Raw genomic sequence first — 18,078 nt, 5'->3', positions numbered from 1 at the left:
CTCTGTTCGTGTGGGTTGGTGTATCTCAGCTGAGGCTACCTAACATAATACTACATTGCTAACTGATCTGCTGTGCTCTTACCTTGAAGAGTCTGTTTAACTGGGTTACTCTCTGTTTGGACATCTCACCGTTTGCAACATGTGCGGGATCTGCACCTTGCACAGCAAAAGAACCAGATGTCATTTTGAGGTAGAGCAGAAGCAAGCCTGAAATCTCTCGTTGGTCTGGAAGCTTGCCAGGAGTTGCTGCTGAGCTGTCTTTGGGAGAAGCCATGAACGAATCAGGAAGGGGTAACAGCAGAGTAAGCCTGATACTTGATGGCTCAGCAGAACAAGGAATACCTTTTACAAACAGTCAGGAGTTGAACATTTCAATTCCAGTTGCAGCTTAAGCATTTAGGACATTTACTGCATTACGTAGCCCTTTACAATTAATGTGGTATTCTGGGGTCATTAGAGTTTGTGCTGAAGCCTTTATCTGAAGCCTCTGCAAGAGGAGTGAACCAGTGACCTGAGTCTTTCTGTGACGGGGAGCTCATTCACTGCCCGAGCAGAGGTGTCCAGCACCGCCATAGATAACTTGGCATGTCCCTGGTATCTGTGCAGGGCTGGCAGGTATTGCACCATCCTCCTTTCGGGATGGCGACGGAACCCAGGCAAGGTACCTAGACATCTTTAAAACACCTGAAGTGGCAGTAAATACCGGTTTTAAAGCATCTGGATAACTTCCAAGTTGTCTTTAAAACTTTTACATTCAAAGAGAACAAATTCATGGGTAGAAGTGCTCTGTCTGTCTGAAAAATAGGCAAGCAAAGCTGTGTTCATGTGCTGCACTGTGGGAAAGCAGTCAGTTCAGTGAATCTTGAAGGATAAGGAAACGTGTGAGTGCTTGCTTTAAAACATTTGCAATACTATTCTGATTCGGAAGGGATGTAGTGTACAGATAAATATAGCAGCTAGGGTTCATTTTAGGGAGGCTGCTCTGAGGGACTTTCAGAAGGACGTGAAGAGGTGAGCATCCCCCACTGTTTTGGGTAATATCTTGTTATTAGTGATTTGGATCAAGTCCTTCTCTATATCCCTTGGGGGAGTTTGGTTTGTTATGAATAGATTAAGATTTGAATGGTGTAATATGACTGGTTTATTTCCTTATTTTATGTTGGAGGAAAGGAACCCCTGCAGTGTGGAAAATAAACAGTGTCAGAGCACGGTCTCTTTCAGTCGGTAGTGAAAAGAGCTTGCATAATGGTTTGGGAAGGAAAGCATCTTTTGTCACTTCTTAAGTTAGTAAGTTTAAACTAGTCATAAAAATAAGATTGATTCCCAAGCAGACACCATGTTTTAAGGAGGGAGGGAGAGAGGCGTTTTTCTTGATAAGGTAAAATTTTTCAGTAGCTCTTCTTGTAAGAGGAATTGAACTATGATTCTTTCAGGACAAAAAAAAATTTGCATTAACTTTATTAAATGTAATAAAGTGCAGTGTTAAAGGCATAATGATTTTTACAGCAATTTCAAGTTTAGCAGATCTTTTCAATACTTAACTACTTTAGAATATTTTGTGGAAAACCATTTAATAAATGGAATGGCAATAATCAGTATGAGAGTAAAACACGGTAAGATGCCACATGTTTACACGAGTGGAGGTCTTGGGGGCAGGCTCCAGTGCCCGGGAGTTCCCGTTATCCAGGGCGGGTAACTGCGTGTAGTTTTTTTCTTTATGAACGCTGGTGTTCTGGAATGGGAGTGTCATAACCTGCATGTCAAAACCTGTTCAGTTTTGAATCATTCTGGAGAGATGGGATTTGTCTCTGCTGGCTTTGCTCTAGTGCAGGAAAGGTGGGAGTTTCCAGTTTTGGACCTGTGCATCACGGTTTGCCCTGTGCGTGATAGCCAGGGGGTGGTGAGTAGCAGAAAATCCTCTAAATATCTATTCCCACTTGTAAATGAATTATGCCACTTGTTAGCAAGAAATACTAATATTTTTCAAGAAGGGAGGTTTCTTAAGGAAGTTACTGAGGATTAATTCACAACACAGTGCCTCTTCAGGAAGGTCCTCTTTCTTTCACCGAAATAGTGTTTTCTCTAGCCTAGACCAAGGAATGTAGTTTTTGTGCACAAATGATTGATGTGTACTGCTGAAATTTGACATAACTACCATCAAGCCATGTATTTGACTTTAATGGCTCAATTTGTCCAGTTTTCTGTTCTTTAAAATATTTGTTCATGTACATATAAAATAATGTATGATGCAGATGTGGGTAAATCAACTCTAAACTAATCCATACAATCACAGATACAATAGTTTTATAGCAAAATATATGCTTTATATGTCTGCAGAATAGCCTAATTTATTTGGAAAACTTGTTGGAAAACCAAAAAGAAAATACAAGAAATATTTTTCTGTCCAAACTTGGCTTGCTTGCACTATAGCACTTGAGACTGAAAATACTGGTTAACCGTTCAGTCCTACAGGGGGAAAAAAAAAAAAGCAGAGCAATGGGAGTTGGTTAAAGGAATCAGTTCACAGCAGTGTTTAAACACAAACAAATACCCTCCAGCAAGGAAAAACAGAGAACCTGTTACTAAAGATTTACTGAAGACATGCAAATAAACTCAAGCAATTAAATATTTCCTTTTCACTAATGTGGGAAAAGCAAGCTTGTTAATGAAAGCAGATAAAATGCTGAGATAGGAAAATTATGTCAGTAATGTTGTGACTCTAAAATACTAGAATGACAGCCAGGGAGGTTCAGGGGGTGTTTTAAAAAGCAAGCAAAACAAAGATGAATTATTTCTAACCTTCATCCCATTTGCTTAACCTTGGTCTAACATTTTGCAAGAGACTTCTCTGAGTGTCACTGTGCCTCTCACGTTTGTTACTCTGTTTTAATGTTTTGGGCTTCAATTTTAGTGGTGCATTCTTCAAAATAAAGGCCTGCTACTGCTAAAGAAAGAAGTAGCATAAGCTTACATGCACAAGCTTGTTCGACACAGCCCACAGGGCCGTGAGCTGCGGTTGCCTGGTGCAGAGATGATGCCACATTTCCCGGGGACCTGGGAAGTGTATTCCAAAATGCACAGCAGGTCGATTCCCAGTCGATTCTCTTTCCACTGACACTTGCTTACTTAGCAGGTAGCGTGAGTAAGATATTTCCATTGCACTTAAATTAGTATTGATATATCAATACGTCTTTGCTGGGTTATTGCTCATTTATCTCTTTGAGAGAGGTAACTCATATCTCATTGTATATACAAGTCCAGAAGTCATTTATAAAACAGCCATAAAGGTGATAGATGAGTATGTGATTTATTTGAGTATCACCTCTTCCTTGCAAAAAAGGGCTTCACCTGCCCTCACCCCTCGTGACCTGCGTGGTTGCTTGGGAGAGTCAAGCATCGTTCTTCGGGGAGCTGCTACATCATGCCGCAGAGCCAGACACGGACGCGTGCGGCTGAGGGAAACCGCGTTTTCGGTATCTCAGTGTTGTATCCAAGTGCTGCAGACTTCCCGAACGTTGGGTTGGAATGTGGAAAAGCCGTAGTTCAGATGTAATGTGCCTGAGGGCAGGCACCAAGATTTCTCGTCTCCTGCAAGTAGACAGTATACTGGTGCATGCTGTAGTTACACCTTAAAATATATAAAAACAATCACATATATTTCTTTGCACTGAGTGCTACAAAGTATTTTGGGAGCAGAAGCTTCCAATATGAATCCTTTTCTCCTTCTGGATTTTTGTCCAGGATACTTCTTGCTGCAAGAGAGGAGACAAATGAATAGGCTGAATTTTGCTACCGTTCTTTGCCGGCTTGATCTTGAAGCCTTGTTTTAATTTTCTATATGTTTTTCAATAATGGGCTTTTTGTGCTGAGGGACAGTATCACCAGGCTGCGTGCAGGGCAAAGAGAGCTGTTTCAAGTGTTGTTTGTATAGTGCATTTTGTTATTTGCAGCTATCTTTCAGCAAGCTCATCAGCCATTGCTGTGACTGGAGTCTGGGGGCAGGTTTTGGGTTCTTTTTTTCCCAACTCTTCCAGCACTGATGCATCAGACCGCAAAATGGTTGCGAAGTGTTGCTTGCTGTGGCTCCGGGAAACGAGCTGCATCGTGGCACTGTGAGTCACAGCAGCGAAGAGGAGGGAAAACTTCTCCTTTTAGGGGATTACTGTGTTTCCAATTGATACGTTTTCTAGGTATGTATGTCAGAACTAATTTTTTAAATCATGCAGAGCAGAGTATCTGGAAAGGCGAGTGTCGTGGTCCTTTGGTGGCACGTGCTGTCCTCTGGGAGCTCGTCCCTGGAGGGCTCTCCAGGGCCCTGGTGAATACTGCAGCGTTTAGGCCTCTTCCGAGCGGGTCTGTTAGATGTTTCTTCGGACTGTTTTCAGATATTGCTGTGACTGGCAGCGTTGTTGTAGACCCATCCCTGGCTCTCTGCTGCACTGCAGCATAGCGTTTCAGCTGTGTGGTGCTTTCTTGTCCAACGAAACCAATATTTGTTGACAGAATTGTCCCATAGCCCTTAGGGGAGCAGCCACATTAAAACTGTGCAGACGACATCGTCTTTTAAATACAGTGCAACTACAATCTCTGGCTGGATTCCTGCTCTCTTGAGCACTGCAGGGTTGATGCCAGGGGTCCACTGGCTTGGGCATGAGCGGGCTGAGAGCAACGCTGATGCCTGGGGCCGCCTGCCCGGCTGCTTTCCAGGAGCGCAGGTGGACCCAGCACCGGCGCTGGGATCCATTCTTGAACACAGGCGGTAAACTGATAGTGATTTGGAGTCTGGTGTTCAGGGCGTTGGGTGGACACAGAGCTGCTTTGGGGAGTTTCAGCGTTGTGTTAATATAGTTGACAAACACTTGATTTCCTGCATAATAAAAATCTCAGGTTTTAATGATATATGGTTTGGCTTAGTAGCTTCTTGGCTTTTTTGATGTAGAAAGGAGGGCTCTGGGAGTTCGTCCGGCTCTGTGCCCCGTGGGCTGCCGGCTCGGTGAAGGGGAGAAGGGATGTGCAGCATGGCATCGCCGCTGTGTGCAGCGTGCAAGTGTGATGGTGGGCGCCCGCGGCTCCCTGCTCCGGGGGCAGCAACGGGAACTGCAGCAGCTCAGCCAGCCCAGCGGCAGGTCCTGCTGAAATTGGCCTAATTTTTTCAGCTCTGCCCTCTGAAGGAGAGCGATTGGGATTCACGGACCGGTGTGAAACCGCGTAGCCATCGTTGCAGCACCTCCTCACCGGGGCCGAGAGGTGCCTTCGGTCATGTTTGCTGCCCTGCCCTGTGCCTGGGGACCGGAGCTGGTCCTTGCTTGCACGTGCATTACAGAGTTAGCAGCTCTGTTGCTGTACTTAGTCTTGTGTTTGGTTAGCTTGCATAGCTCAGTATAGCTCGCAGTTTCAGAAGGGTCTAAGCCCAATTTTTTATAAGGTTCCTTTGAGAATGAGACAGGAATGATTGATTTCATGCCTCATATTAGTATTGTAGTAAAATATAAATCAGTGATAATTAGGAACTGCATAATGCATAAGCTGTGCCTGGAAAGACACAGCACGCGTGCTGATAGAGAGGCAACTGGGAAACCGAAGCGCTGGCAATCGGCACTGCCTGCTGTTGGGGTGGTGGCTCCAGTCCTGCTGCGTTTATACGTCCTCTCGATCTTCGTTTCAAAGTTCACTTATGAAATATATTTTTTAAATTTTTCATCACGAGTAGGGACTATTGATCATTTATTAGAGTATGTTTACCAGCAAGGCATTCAAATTTTATCTTCTAAATATTCTGTGTATTGGGAGTTCATGAAGATATAGTGTATGGGGTAGACTGTAATTGCCTGCGGATTACGCCCCTTAAACTACTTTGTCTCCTGTCTCTATGCTAAGATCAATTTTATCTTAGTCTGTTTCTTTTTATCTTTCCAAACAGCACTAAAGTATTTATTTCCTCAGCTTCATCTGAAGGTAGGAATTTTCCTTTAAAATTGCAGCTGGTTTTCACAGCAGCAGGATGAGTGAGGTTCAGGCCTGGGTCAAACTGTTATGAAAGGACAACTGTTTGATGTTCAAGGTGTTGTCACAGCGATGGGACATGCCTAAAATGCCGGCACTTTGGGCCACCCGTGCGCGGGATGACTTCCTCCTCCCAGAGGTGCTGCAGAGCCCAGCTGGCAGTATAGGTAATATGTTCCTATGTGGGCAAGATTTCGAATGATGTTGGTTTTAAGAGAGTGGCTCTCAGTTCATGCGGTATACTGGTAGTTTTGAAGCTCTCCAGTTTGATCTCTTCTGTGGGGAAGCTGGGAGTTGTCACACGTCTGTGATGGATAAGTCTGCTTCCGTAAGTGCACCAGAGCTGCTGAATCACTGCTCCTCGTTAGCTGCAGCTATTAAGCAGAATTAACTGAAGCATGAGGCTCATACGGATGCCGCCTTTGAATGATGAGTATATACGATTCCTTCTGAAATGGTACAAGTCTGCCAAGGTGTAGAAATCTGCTGGGAATTGCAGATTACTTTGGTTCTGAGATCTTCAAAGATAGTCATAAAAGAAGAGTTTTACTGCAAATTAAAGCAGCTTTTTTTCCTCCATTAGAAGCATGTGAATTTATGCCCTTGAAGGACAGAGGACTTTTTTACTGCTAGATTTCAACTGGAGCGAAATCTGTGGTTCAAAGAAGACAGGCAAGGGTGACTTGGGCTGCCGCTTGGCCTCTGTGTGGGGAGATACTAAATTAAATAATTTTACTGCTGGGAAAAGAGGCCATCAAAGATAAGCTGAAGATCTGTAAAGTCATAACTGGATGGAGAAGGATGATTAGTGATTCACTGTGTCTCACAACATAAAAACCAATGGAAATGTAAGAAAGCAAATCCAAAACAAATACAAAGGACCTCTTTTTCTGCACAGCGCTTAGTTAAGTCTTTGCAGTTCACTGTCAAAAAGATGAATAGATTTAAAAGGGGAGTGCACCAGTTCCTGGCGACTAGAGCCCTCGGGGCTATTAAACGCAACGATCTGGATAGAGCTTCCTCATCGCGAAAGGTAGATCAGCGGAAGAGTTATTTTAAACCCTGCGTGTTCATATCCCTTCTCCCATGAAGTATTAGTTGCTCTGCGGCAGCGTACTAAGCCAGGAGGCTCTTTGTTCAGATCTAAGATAGCATTTGTGTGCCCATGACTTAATGGTGGTCTTTCCATGATGGACACAACCAAACAAGGCTGATTTTTTCAGCGTATTGGAGTAGTATGTAATTATAATACTAAAAAATCAAGAAGCCTGAAGACACTTCATCTAATCAGTTCCTCTGATATTGTTTGTTCCTGTGTTTTTCCTAGTCCTGTTGTAAATTAAGAAAAACTTGTTTTTCAAGTAGTTTATCTGCTGAATCATCAGCACAGACTTTGGTTTTGGTCAGTAGAAGTCTGACTGCTTTTTGCCTAGTTGATTTTCTATTTTTAGCTAAGATTTCTTTGCTCAATTTTTACCCCTCGCTTCTAACTTTGTCTGCTTGTGCTCAGCCCCGAAGCACTGCTGAAGAGTGCCAGTTCTCAGCTTGTAGGTGTGCTTAGCTTGTGGCATCCTTCTCCTTCCTCAGGTGGGAGGAGATATGCTGTAGAAAGCATCAACTCTAACCTGACTGCTTCAGGCTTTGAATCTGGTCGTTTCTCCTTACAACTCGACCAAGTATCTTTGGGTGAAGTCCAAGCTGTGGAAAACTTAATCTTTGTAGTTTTGAAATAATTTGTTTCATAAACTTTTTCTGGCATTGGAGTATTCCAGTGAGTGTTTCAGATATTTCAAAATTAATTTCTTGTTTTGAATTATGATATCTCATGTAACTAGTATATAGGAAAGAGATTTAATGAGCTTTGAAGTTTGCTGAGGTGTGATACATTATTTGTAAACTCACCAAAACATATTTAGGGATGCGTTATGGGTATCATATGAAGCATTCACCTTCATAGAGCTGTCCCAATGGGTAGGGAGAGCATCAGGCATAGCATGAGGCAAAACTGCAAGCACCGAGGCCCTGGAACCCGGGATGGTTTGTACAGAAAATAAAAACTTGACCACATTGCTGAGGGCTGGTGTGAAAGATCAACGCAAGCCTATAGAGGTACGTCAGCTAGGCCAGGTCACAGAATGGGACCACAACAGCGAAGGACAGTGAAATATAACATTTAAATATTGTCTGAATAGCCTCAAATGAGAAGAAAGCCTGGAGAGGAGCGAGTCCTTTTTCCACCATGGAGGGAAAGCTGGTCACAAGTGACTGAAGTGTTCGGTGTCCTGCTCGGTTTTAGCACGCATCACAGGTTTCAGCTAAACATCAGTAAGAGCAGTCCCGAAGCGCTGATGGCTCAGACACCAGGTAACATTTCTGTAGTTAAATATACTTAGCTGGTTCCCAATTCCAGGCTGCCACACTGGTTTGAATTGTTCTGGCTCCCCTGGATACTGCTCGGGTCCCTGTTATAACCCGCGCTCTGCGAGGGCCTCCGACAGCAGCCACGGCCGTCCTCCCGCTTCGGCCTCCCCCGGTCGGAGAGGGCTCGGGTACCGCAGCAGACGGGCAGCCTCCGCCGTGTGCGGGCTGCTCCTGGGCTCGTGGCTGCAGAGGGAGGGACTTGGTCACTAGTGAGTCCGTTAAAGTCGATGATCTTCACACTGCTGTCAAAAACAAATGTGTGTTAAATCCTTAGAGAAGGTGTTTTGTGCAGTCAATTCTAAGTGATACTTTTAAAAATGAACTTTGTAAGAGAACTGCTCATTTTAGCTTATGACACCAACACGAGCTGTGAGCGTAAGTCACAGCAGCATATGTAGTCGCTGGTGGTTGCTACTCTTTCATTTGTATGTTCCAAATAAGAAACAGGTAGTTTTCTCCTCTAGATGCATAGACTCCCTGTTAGGTTTCTCTTATGTGATTGAAGAAGTATAATTTTTTGCATCACATTTTTGGTATGAATACTGTTGCATACAAATTCGGTATTTTGGAAAATATTCTGTACATTTTAATTTGAAGTGCATGAAAGGGCACTTTGTAGAAAGAAAATAGCGCAGAGTATGAAAATGTAGTGAAATTAATTGTAAGATTTGAAAAATAATTAGTTTTTTGTTTGGATTGGATAAAAATAATAAAGCATATCATTAGAAATATCTATAGTGGCTTTGTACAGTTAGAAATCCAGCTTTGGTAAGACATGTGGTGTTAGAAAAGTTTTGACACCATCTTTAGATTCGCAGAATGATGCAGTGCTAGCAGCAATGGCAGCTCCACTTTCTAGAAAAAGGTTTGGTCAAATTGAATGCTTGCAGAAGGTCTTCATTTGCTAAATATTCCCCCCACCTCAGATTTTGTGATGCATACTTGGTTCTTATTCTAATGTTTTACATCTTGTGAAGTGGAAAATGAAAAGTTTAATTTTTCCTAGTTTGAATATTCTTGGATTCTTTTGTGCCTGTGACTTTTTTTTCTCTGACAGAGTCACTCTACCCCCTGGTTTACATGCAGCTTGTTTTATTTGCAGTGCTTGACAGTACGGCCTGATTGCATTTACATGTGCCAGGGAGGCAGAAGCTCACGAAAGCTGAGCATGGCTTTGCTGCTGGTTTAGCGTGCAGCGTTGGGCAGCTGGTTGCCTCTGCCAGGCCGTCCCTTGGCCAGCGAGGGGACCGCGCTCAGCGCCCTTCCGCAGGCATCCGGTGCCCGGGTGCTGCTGCCGGCCCGGGGCTGGTGCCGGCCGCAGCAGATCGCGTGCCCCGTTCACACCAGCTGAGCCTTCGGCCCCAGCCGCCACGCAGCGCTTGAAGAGGCGCACAAAGTATTGAGGACAGCATAATAATATAGTTGGGTGTATATATGTATTTATGTAACTGCCCACGTAGTATCTGCTGCTCTCATCCCAGAGCAGGCTCGTGTTGCCGTCTGCCTGTGTGCCTGCTCCGCAGGGGTAAGGCAGAGCCGGGATTTGGGGAGAAATCCCCAGCGAGGGGCCCGCGGGGGAGACCTGCATGCGAACCACGAGCGTAGCAGCAACTCCAGTGCTGCAGCGTGTGCGGAGCCGCGATCCCGAGAGATCCTCAGCGGGAAGGGTGCAGCAAGGAGAAACTCCCTCCAGCTTCTGGTCACTCCTCCTCTTCAGGGATGCTTGCACTTTTTTTGAGGAATTCCTTTCTTCCTTCCTTCCCATTTCCATTGCCTTTCTGGGGAGAAGGATGTTTGCCAAGCTGCTTTCTGTGCTGCCTACGTGCTTTTCCATGACTACTGCTCAGTAGGCAAGCTGCCTCTTTTTGCCTCTTCCCTGCTGCTATTTAGAGAAATTTGTGCCCCCTGCCTTCACCAGCAAGGGAAGGAGAATTCATTTCCTTGAGCAGAATTTGCAGCTTGGGGGACTAGCTCTTCAAATTACAGTCTTTGAGGAATCTCATCATTTTCTGGAGAGTGAGGATATGGCAGAGTTTAATTAGCAGCCATTATTCTGAATGCTTTATGTACATATTGTGCATTGCATAAATATACCTTATGAATGCACTGAAAGCTCCAAGAGGTATTTAATAGCGTATACGATATATATAATAGTGATATGCATATATCACGTAGGAAAAGAAGTTCCCCAAAATTAAGTGGGTAAAGTGTAGCTGCTGCCCGAGAGAGGTGCTGAGTTGCTGCTGAGAGGCACCAGAGAGGGAGAGCAGCATGCCTGTCCCTCTCCTGCTTGTTCCTTTCTGATGGTGGTTTTAAATGTTTTGGCTGAGATATATTCTCCAAGATAAAATTCTGCCTGCTAGGAAACATATATAGCAGTGTAGTTGTTAATTCCTTCCCCGGAGCCAGGTGAGAAGAATCGGTAGCTCTGCTTAGACGTGGAAGAAGGTATGTAATGACATGTGGAGCATGTGTTTAGTGATGGTTCTGGTGCCGCAGCCTGTGCAGCTCCCGGGAGGCTGCTGCTGACTCTAATACGTGTTAAGCAGGGAGCCTGTCATCCTTAGGAAATCAGCTTGTACCTGCAGAGCTTCCAGATCACTCTTACTGTGCCAGCGGGGCCCTGGCTTCAAGCATCCATGTGACGGTAATCTAATTTTTGCGTGTAATCACAGTGAAACCTAGTGCGTTGCTTGCTGTTGCAGCAAAGAGCAGTGCTACTTCTGCTCAGAGTGCAGGGTAAAAACATAGCAAATAATCCTGGTAAAATGTTCTTTCTTCAACTGAAGCATAAACTAGAACTGCAGAAGCAAAGGTTCTGTGCCTCAAATCCATAACATTTATTAAAAAAACCTTTTATATAACTTTCTGATAGGTTCTTCTAGAAAGCACTGATACCTGGTTTTCTTGGAGAAATCATAGTTTTCTCCATAAAAAGTCGCTTAATTTGGTTGAAGAAAAGGTTTATTTTCTTAGCATTCTTTCTTTGTTGCAGAAATAAATAATGCAATTACTTTTTGGCTAGTAGGAAGCCTTCATAAGTGACAATTTCAGGCTATTAAGCATTCAGATTGTTCAAAATAAATGTGATAATAGAGATGACAAAGGAACACAATGGCAGAAAAATAATCACAGGACTGCTGGGTCCCTCGGTGAGGATGAAATGTTAATGCTGGAACACGACAGAAGCACGTGGCTCGGCAGCACCGGGAGCCTCTCCGTTCCTGACCATCCCGGCCTGGGCGGGCTGAGCAGAGCCATGCACTCTGCTGTTTCCTGCAGGGATGCAGCTGCGGGACGGAGACGGGAGGTTCCCTTGGATTATCATTTAAAATGTGAATGTAAAATTAGTCAAAATTCAGGGTTTTCTTCTTCTTCTATTGGTTAATATAACATGTAAGTAATTAGTAGTTGACAGAAACTTGCTTTTTCTCTTTGGTTGCACGTTGAGGTTAGAGAAGGAAACTGATGATTGTATCATTCTTTTGATGAGATATTGCTTTAGAATAACTATCATAATTATTTATATACTTGGATTGTTTCCTTTTTATTATTTAATGTTTCCTGGAAAGGAATTCTGTATCTTGTTTATTTTTGAGGGCTTGTATGATGAGATACCATGATTTTCTTTAAAATTCAAATGTTATCAATGTGGTAATGTCAAAATTTGAGGACTAAGACCTAATAAGGAATTGACCATACAAATATTGCTCAAAACTAATCTCTAATCTTAGATATTATAACTAGGTTGCGATACTGCATTTTTCAGGATGCATTTTTTCTTATTACTCACTCTAGCCTGAAGAGCGTTTCCTTTAGAGATGGAATTATAGTATCACATGTCTGGCAGTTAAGAGTAAATTAAAAATAAAAAGTCAATTAGAAAGGTTTTAATTTACAAGTGCTTCAGATAATCTCAATAGTTACATAAGTGTTTTCCAAACCTTTTCTATTTGCAAAATCTCATGGGGAATCTGATACTGTGCTTTGTAATCCTGGTGTAAATATCATGAGAATAATAATTTACTGTCATTTGTGGTTATAATCAAAAACTGACAGTTGAAGACTTTTTTTTTTAATGTTAGAAAGCAGGTAGATACATGTTCAGATCCAGATAGAGATGAAACCTCATACTGGAGCTAAAATTCCGATGTGTTGCCTTTTTTTCAAATGTTCCTTGTTGATGAAATGCCCCAAATTCAGGAACCCTGTTGGTGAAGAATAAAACCAACATTTGCATATTAAAAGTGGGCTTTTTGTTATCTTGTGTTACAGCTGTCATTTCTCGAAATCAAGAAGGGCCTGGAGAGATGGGCAAGGCTGTTCTCATTCCTAAAGACGACCAGGAGAAAATGAAAGAGCTGTTTAAAATCAACCAGTTTAACCTTATGGCCAGTGACCTGATTGCACTTAACAGGAGCTTGCCCGACGTGCGCCTGGAAGGGTGAGTGTCCAAGTGAGTGCAGGAGGCTTGTTTAGGTATGAAATCTGTGCAGATGTACCTGTATATGAGCTCCGTGCAATGGCTGTGGAAGAGGTATGTAGGTGTGTGTGTGCACAGAGGACTGGACTTCTAGATTTTCTAGAACAAACTTCTTTTTTTATCACTATCCACAAGCAAGTGTGACATGTATTGGGAAATCTACTGCTTTTGGTTGCCAGTTCTTGGCCCTGTGGGAGGAAGTGATCCCTCTAATAATTCTTCTTGTACCAAGTTGCATGAAGCCCTAACAGGTGCATGCTCAATCAAAGTCTTTTTTCATTTATTATTTTAAAACAAAAAAATGCTGAGATAACTATATTTTGTTTATTACTTCTAGAACGGACTTTCAATACAAACTTTTTTTACTAAAAAAGTTACTGCATTACACAGGTTAATATCCTATGCAATTTACATGGTGAATGGCTGCAAATTGTCAAGGTATAGCAATCAGTTCACATTATGGCACATAACAAAATGCCATCTGTTTTTTTGGAAAGCTATTCATTTTTAAGTTTTTAAAATAATAAAAACATCAATGATCACTCTATAAAATTTTGTAATTATGCTGTCAGCACTTAAACATTGACGTTTTAATGTCAATAAAAAGAAAACACTGTCAAAGACTAACTTACAGTGTGTAGGTTTGTTTGAATTTTATCCGTAGGCTTTTCTTGAATAATCAGAATTTTATACAACATTTTTCAAAATGGTTTGCATTGATAAAAAATCTGAAGGTTTTGGGTTTTTCCTGATTTTGGAGGCTAGTCATTTATAACCATCATCTTTGAGTGGAACCTCATGTCCGTAGTGGCTTTGAGACTGCGTAAGAGTTTGGAGGAGTGTTTCCTCAAGTCAGTTGGATTATTTTTAGGGGAATTACAAATGAAACAGTGATGTGCTTGTTTCTAGGTGTGTATTTGATGTGAAACTACAAACATACCTGTTTATCTTCACTTAAATAAGGATTTTGATTGTTATCTAAAGATCCTGTAGCACGTTATGGTGCTAAAATAAAGGTACTGTTCTCTTGTGTATACTATTTTTTAGCAGTCAGTCTACTTGTAGAAGGTTCAGGGAAACAGGGGGAGCAGAAATGTATAGTATCTGACATCTGTGATATGGAGGAGAAGACTGGAAGGAGAATTCCCTCCTGTCCCCCGGTAACAGTGTTAAGACTTGTGTGTGGAGTAGAATATCAAGCCCTTTATATTTTAACTTGAAAATTTTGGATAAAGTGGCACTCTCCTAAGAATCCTTAATTGAAATTACATGGATGGAGGATTTTTTTAAACTAACCTACTTTTGGAAAGAAGTACTTAGAGATTTTTTTTTCCCAGTTCAGCTTTGGAGAAACTTACTGCTCATTGACTTTTATAGTTCCAGTTCAGTTTTTTGCCCTATTCTCCTTTAGCTACATAAATGGTCTGATAATCACGTTTTACGTTAATCAAACACTCAGTTAAAATACTCTCTTAAATGGCTTCTGTAGACTTCAGATCCTACTGTTTTCTACCTGTCAGGGAACTTTCCATTTTTCCAGGGATGCTTTTGAAGGTGACCTCTCTCTCTGACTTCTTCCTTTTGGACAGTGTTGGTGCTGCTGCTTAAACCAAAATGAAGTTTGATGCAGTTAGGAGATGCAGTTATGAATACTGATGCCTATTCTGTAATTGCTGGCATGCATAAAACAACTTTTCTTTCTACAAAGCATACTAAAAACTAAATAAAACAACCTACCTGTTAAATACATGTTACGTGCCCCATATGTTCTCAGTATGATGCAGGAGTTAAGGTTTGAGACCCTCCAGAGAAGCTGCCCTCCGAGCAGATGAGAGAGCCTGTCTGAATAGCCCGTGCGTCTCGAGGACCACCTGTGTGCAGCTGCGTAGGGATCGGTTGTGTTATTCTGCCTTCTCCAGTCTCTCAGGTCTACCTTAATGCTCATTATTCAAACTGATTGGCTCAAGCTTACAATACGAATAGTTTAATGACAGACTTTTTGAAGTCTTTAATATATGCTCAGGAATTGATTTATTCACATGAGCATTTTCAGGGTTTATGAAAACTACGGCATATAAATCACTGCAGCTATAGCTGTAAATCACTAAAAATACTGTATATTTCATCTCATTTTAAAATGTCACCTTAAGCATAATATTGTGTCCTGTTGAATTATAGTTACTGCAGTTCATAACAAATAAAATGTTAGAGAAATATAAACATAGCTAAATATAAACAAGTTGTCAGGTCTTCTAAAATCTCCTATTATGTTTGCTTTTTAAACTGAGTGTCACTTAGCTGAAATCTTGTTTATTTTGTTTGGCTTGAAATTAAATTCTTCAGCTTCCAGTGAAATTTAAAATAAATACTGTGTTCCCAGGATTTTATTTGTAAATACATGCAAATAACGGAAGAAAAAGCATTACTCTAATGGTCTAGCTTATTCGCAAGCTACGTGGGTGACACTCCTCCAGGGCAGTTTGTAAGCTGCTGATGCCAAATGTCCACAAAACTGCCCCTTAGATTATTGCCAGCGAAGACTTATTTCATGAGGGGGAACGACCGGCCAAGCGTTGCTGCTTGTTGCATGTGTGTTGTCCGTCGCCTGCCCTTCGCCAGCGGGACAGGGGGGTCCCGGCGGGCTGCCATCAGCAGGGAGGGATTGCAGCCGGCGTGGAGCATCTCCTCGACTTTGAGAGGAGAAGAGGATGGGGTGGGTAAGTGTTGCAGAGGGGCAAATCTAAACGGGGGGCATCTGTGTGTGACCAAGGTACTGAGGATTGCAGCTGGTAGGGTTGAGGCTGGCCGGGCCCTCTGAGATCATCTGGTCCAAGCCCCCTGCCCCAGCAGGGACCCTGTCCAGGCGGCTCATGTACCAGCACTGCTCTGCCCGGCCCAGCTTAAAGCCGTGTAGCAAGGCTGGCTTTTCCCTCCTGCCGCTGCAGAGTTCTCCGTTGGCAGGTGGCCCGTCTTACAGCTCCACGTAACCTGCCCGTGTAATGGCTGGTTCGGTGCCTCTCTCATCCATGTGGTCTTTAAAACCCATAAAGGAAGGAGACCCGAATGTTGCATGCACAGCGCACTGAGGGTGATGCTCGCCATACCGGCTTGATCTGTTTTGGAAGGTCTTCTTTTCCCTGGAAGGAGCAGTTGCGGGGAGAGGGGAAGGTGAGTAACAGGGAGGGGGGGAGCAGGTAAAATGTAAAATGTTCAACTTAATGAATTGCTATGCTCAGTCTAAGGGAGATGAGCTACTTAATACTGAAAGAAATCTGTCTAAATAAATTTTCTCGATGAAAAGAAGTTTCATTTTCTGTCTTTGTTGAAAAGACAAAGCGTGCTAGGATTTGGGGAAAAAAAATTTTCTTTTCATATTTTCCTCTTCAGACAGATGCTTACTGTACGTATTCTGTCTTTGGGGAGTATTAAATTGTTCTGGAGGCTAATTTATAATGCCTTACTACTAAGGAAGAATATGATTTCATGGTTAATATATTTAGCGTGTGACAGGAAGATATATTTTTATTGACATGGAGAGATGTGGGCTTACGTCTGATTTCATTGGGTGTCTAACTTACTACACTTTTCACATTACAAATGCAAGCTTTCTTCAGAGACCAGAAAGTTTTCTTTTCATTGCTTGTGTGATTGTGGTGAAATTAGATCGATAGAAAATAACTGTTCTTGCTGGACATGCTGTCTAGTTGGACATCAATAATAATCTGTGTACGCTTCTGTGGTATGAGTAATCATGAGCTGATAGGAACGTGTGGTATCAAGGTATAACTACATTACAGCAGTGTATTGGCTTGGAAGCAGCTGTGCTGAATGCAGCAGGAAACTTGAGGTCATAGAGGTGAAACTTTGCTGGAAGATCATCAGGAAAAGATAAACTAATTATAGGGTGTAAGAAAAAGGGGAGTAGGAGCCGGGCAAGATATAAGTGCAGAAGAGAAGTCACTGGCAGAATGCTACAGAAAGGGCATCGGCCTGATGGAGCTTGGTACTGCCACCGAGTTATTTGCAGACTGTGCACAGGGAAAGAGCCAAGCTGTTCTCCACTTCTGTAAGGATGTCAGGGGATTAAAGGATTGAAGGACATGTACACAAAACCAATTAACTCTTGGCATAACTTGACCTTTTTATTGCGTCTATCACATGTCAGTGTCTCATTGAGTGTAGATAAGTGGCATTTTCACTTTTCTCTGAACATATCCCATGCCATTAAGTTGCACTCTCCGTTGTCGCTGCCTAAGGAAGCAATTAAAGATTCATTTGACATGGGTTGTACAGAGGTGTCTCGGGTGGAGGCGAAGCAGAGTTACTGGCAGGAGTTGTGGGCACGAGGCGCTATCCGTGGCTTGCATGTCTGTCTCCTCGTGACAGAGCAACCTTCAGTCTTTGGCCAGTTTAAGATTGAGATGTTGGGAAAGAGGCTGGATGCCTTTTTCTCAGTGATGTCCTCTCCCTGCTGTCAGCGGTGTCAAGTACAGACTTAAAAGCAGGAGATGATGTGTCTCCAGGTATTGACTTCCCACACCCTGTCTTCAACAAAAATACAAACTCGGCTTACCCATTCATCTTGTGTTTAGATGGTTGTATGATTTTTGAACAGGGAATTAACCCTAAGTACTAAGAGTTATTTCCTGGTGAAAAGTCTTGCTGCCTGTGTATCTCTGCTAGAATTATTTAATTTATGTGTTTATAATATGTCCATGCAGCTACTGAATGTCTGCAAACAGATGTAAGAGTTCTGGTAAGAAGCAGCAAACCTGAGAGCAAGGCAGAAGTCTTGTTAGTATTTCTCACTGTAGAAACTGGTTCTTCAGTTACGCCACGGTGTATTTCTTGGCAAAATCTTTGGGATTGCTCTTAGGAAGTGGAAATGAAAGGGAAGTGGTACACTGAAGCGGTAGCTTTTTCATTGGCGTGGGGTATTTTTCACCTTTCTTTTGGCTCTGTTGTTCATTTCTTTGCGAGGGCCCTGTTCCTGCTGTGATCTGACTGGAGGATGTTCAGTATGTTGTCAGAGGCAAGCTGCTGGTCAAACTGGATAGTCCACTGATGAAATCTACTGAGCATACACCAGGATAGTGCTGTTATATAGAGAGAGCAAGAGGGGACATCCTGTTATACTTATTTTAGGCGATGTCTTGGAGAATGTTCATTTG

The 18,078-nt window shown here is 42.6% G+C and overlaps 1 protein-coding gene across 4 annotated transcripts in view; it reads left to right on the top strand.

Moving 5' to 3' along the window:
• GALNT13 (polypeptide N-acetylgalactosaminyltransferase 13) overlaps nucleotides 1-18,078 on the top strand; it is a 157,939-nt gene that overhangs the window by 41,246 nt on the left and 98,615 nt on the right. For all 4 annotated transcript variants that reach the window (XM_026103041.2, XM_026103042.2, XM_026103043.2 and 1 more), the window contains one exon: nucleotides 12,700-12,868. In XM_026103041.2, the coding sequence (XP_025958826.1) occupies nucleotides 12,700-12,868 (169 nt within the window). The remainder of the gene's footprint in view (nucleotides 1-12,699; nucleotides 12,869-18,078) is intronic.

The sequence above is a fragment of the Dromaius novaehollandiae genome, chromosome 7, assembly GCF_036370855.1.
Source record: "Dromaius novaehollandiae isolate bDroNov1 chromosome 7, bDroNov1.hap1, whole genome shotgun sequence".
Taxonomy (NCBI): domain Eukaryota; kingdom Metazoa; phylum Chordata; class Aves; order Casuariiformes; family Dromaiidae; genus Dromaius; species Dromaius novaehollandiae.
The sequence above is the reverse complement of the archived record's forward strand: the minus strand, read 5'-3'. Positions and strand labels throughout refer to the sequence as shown.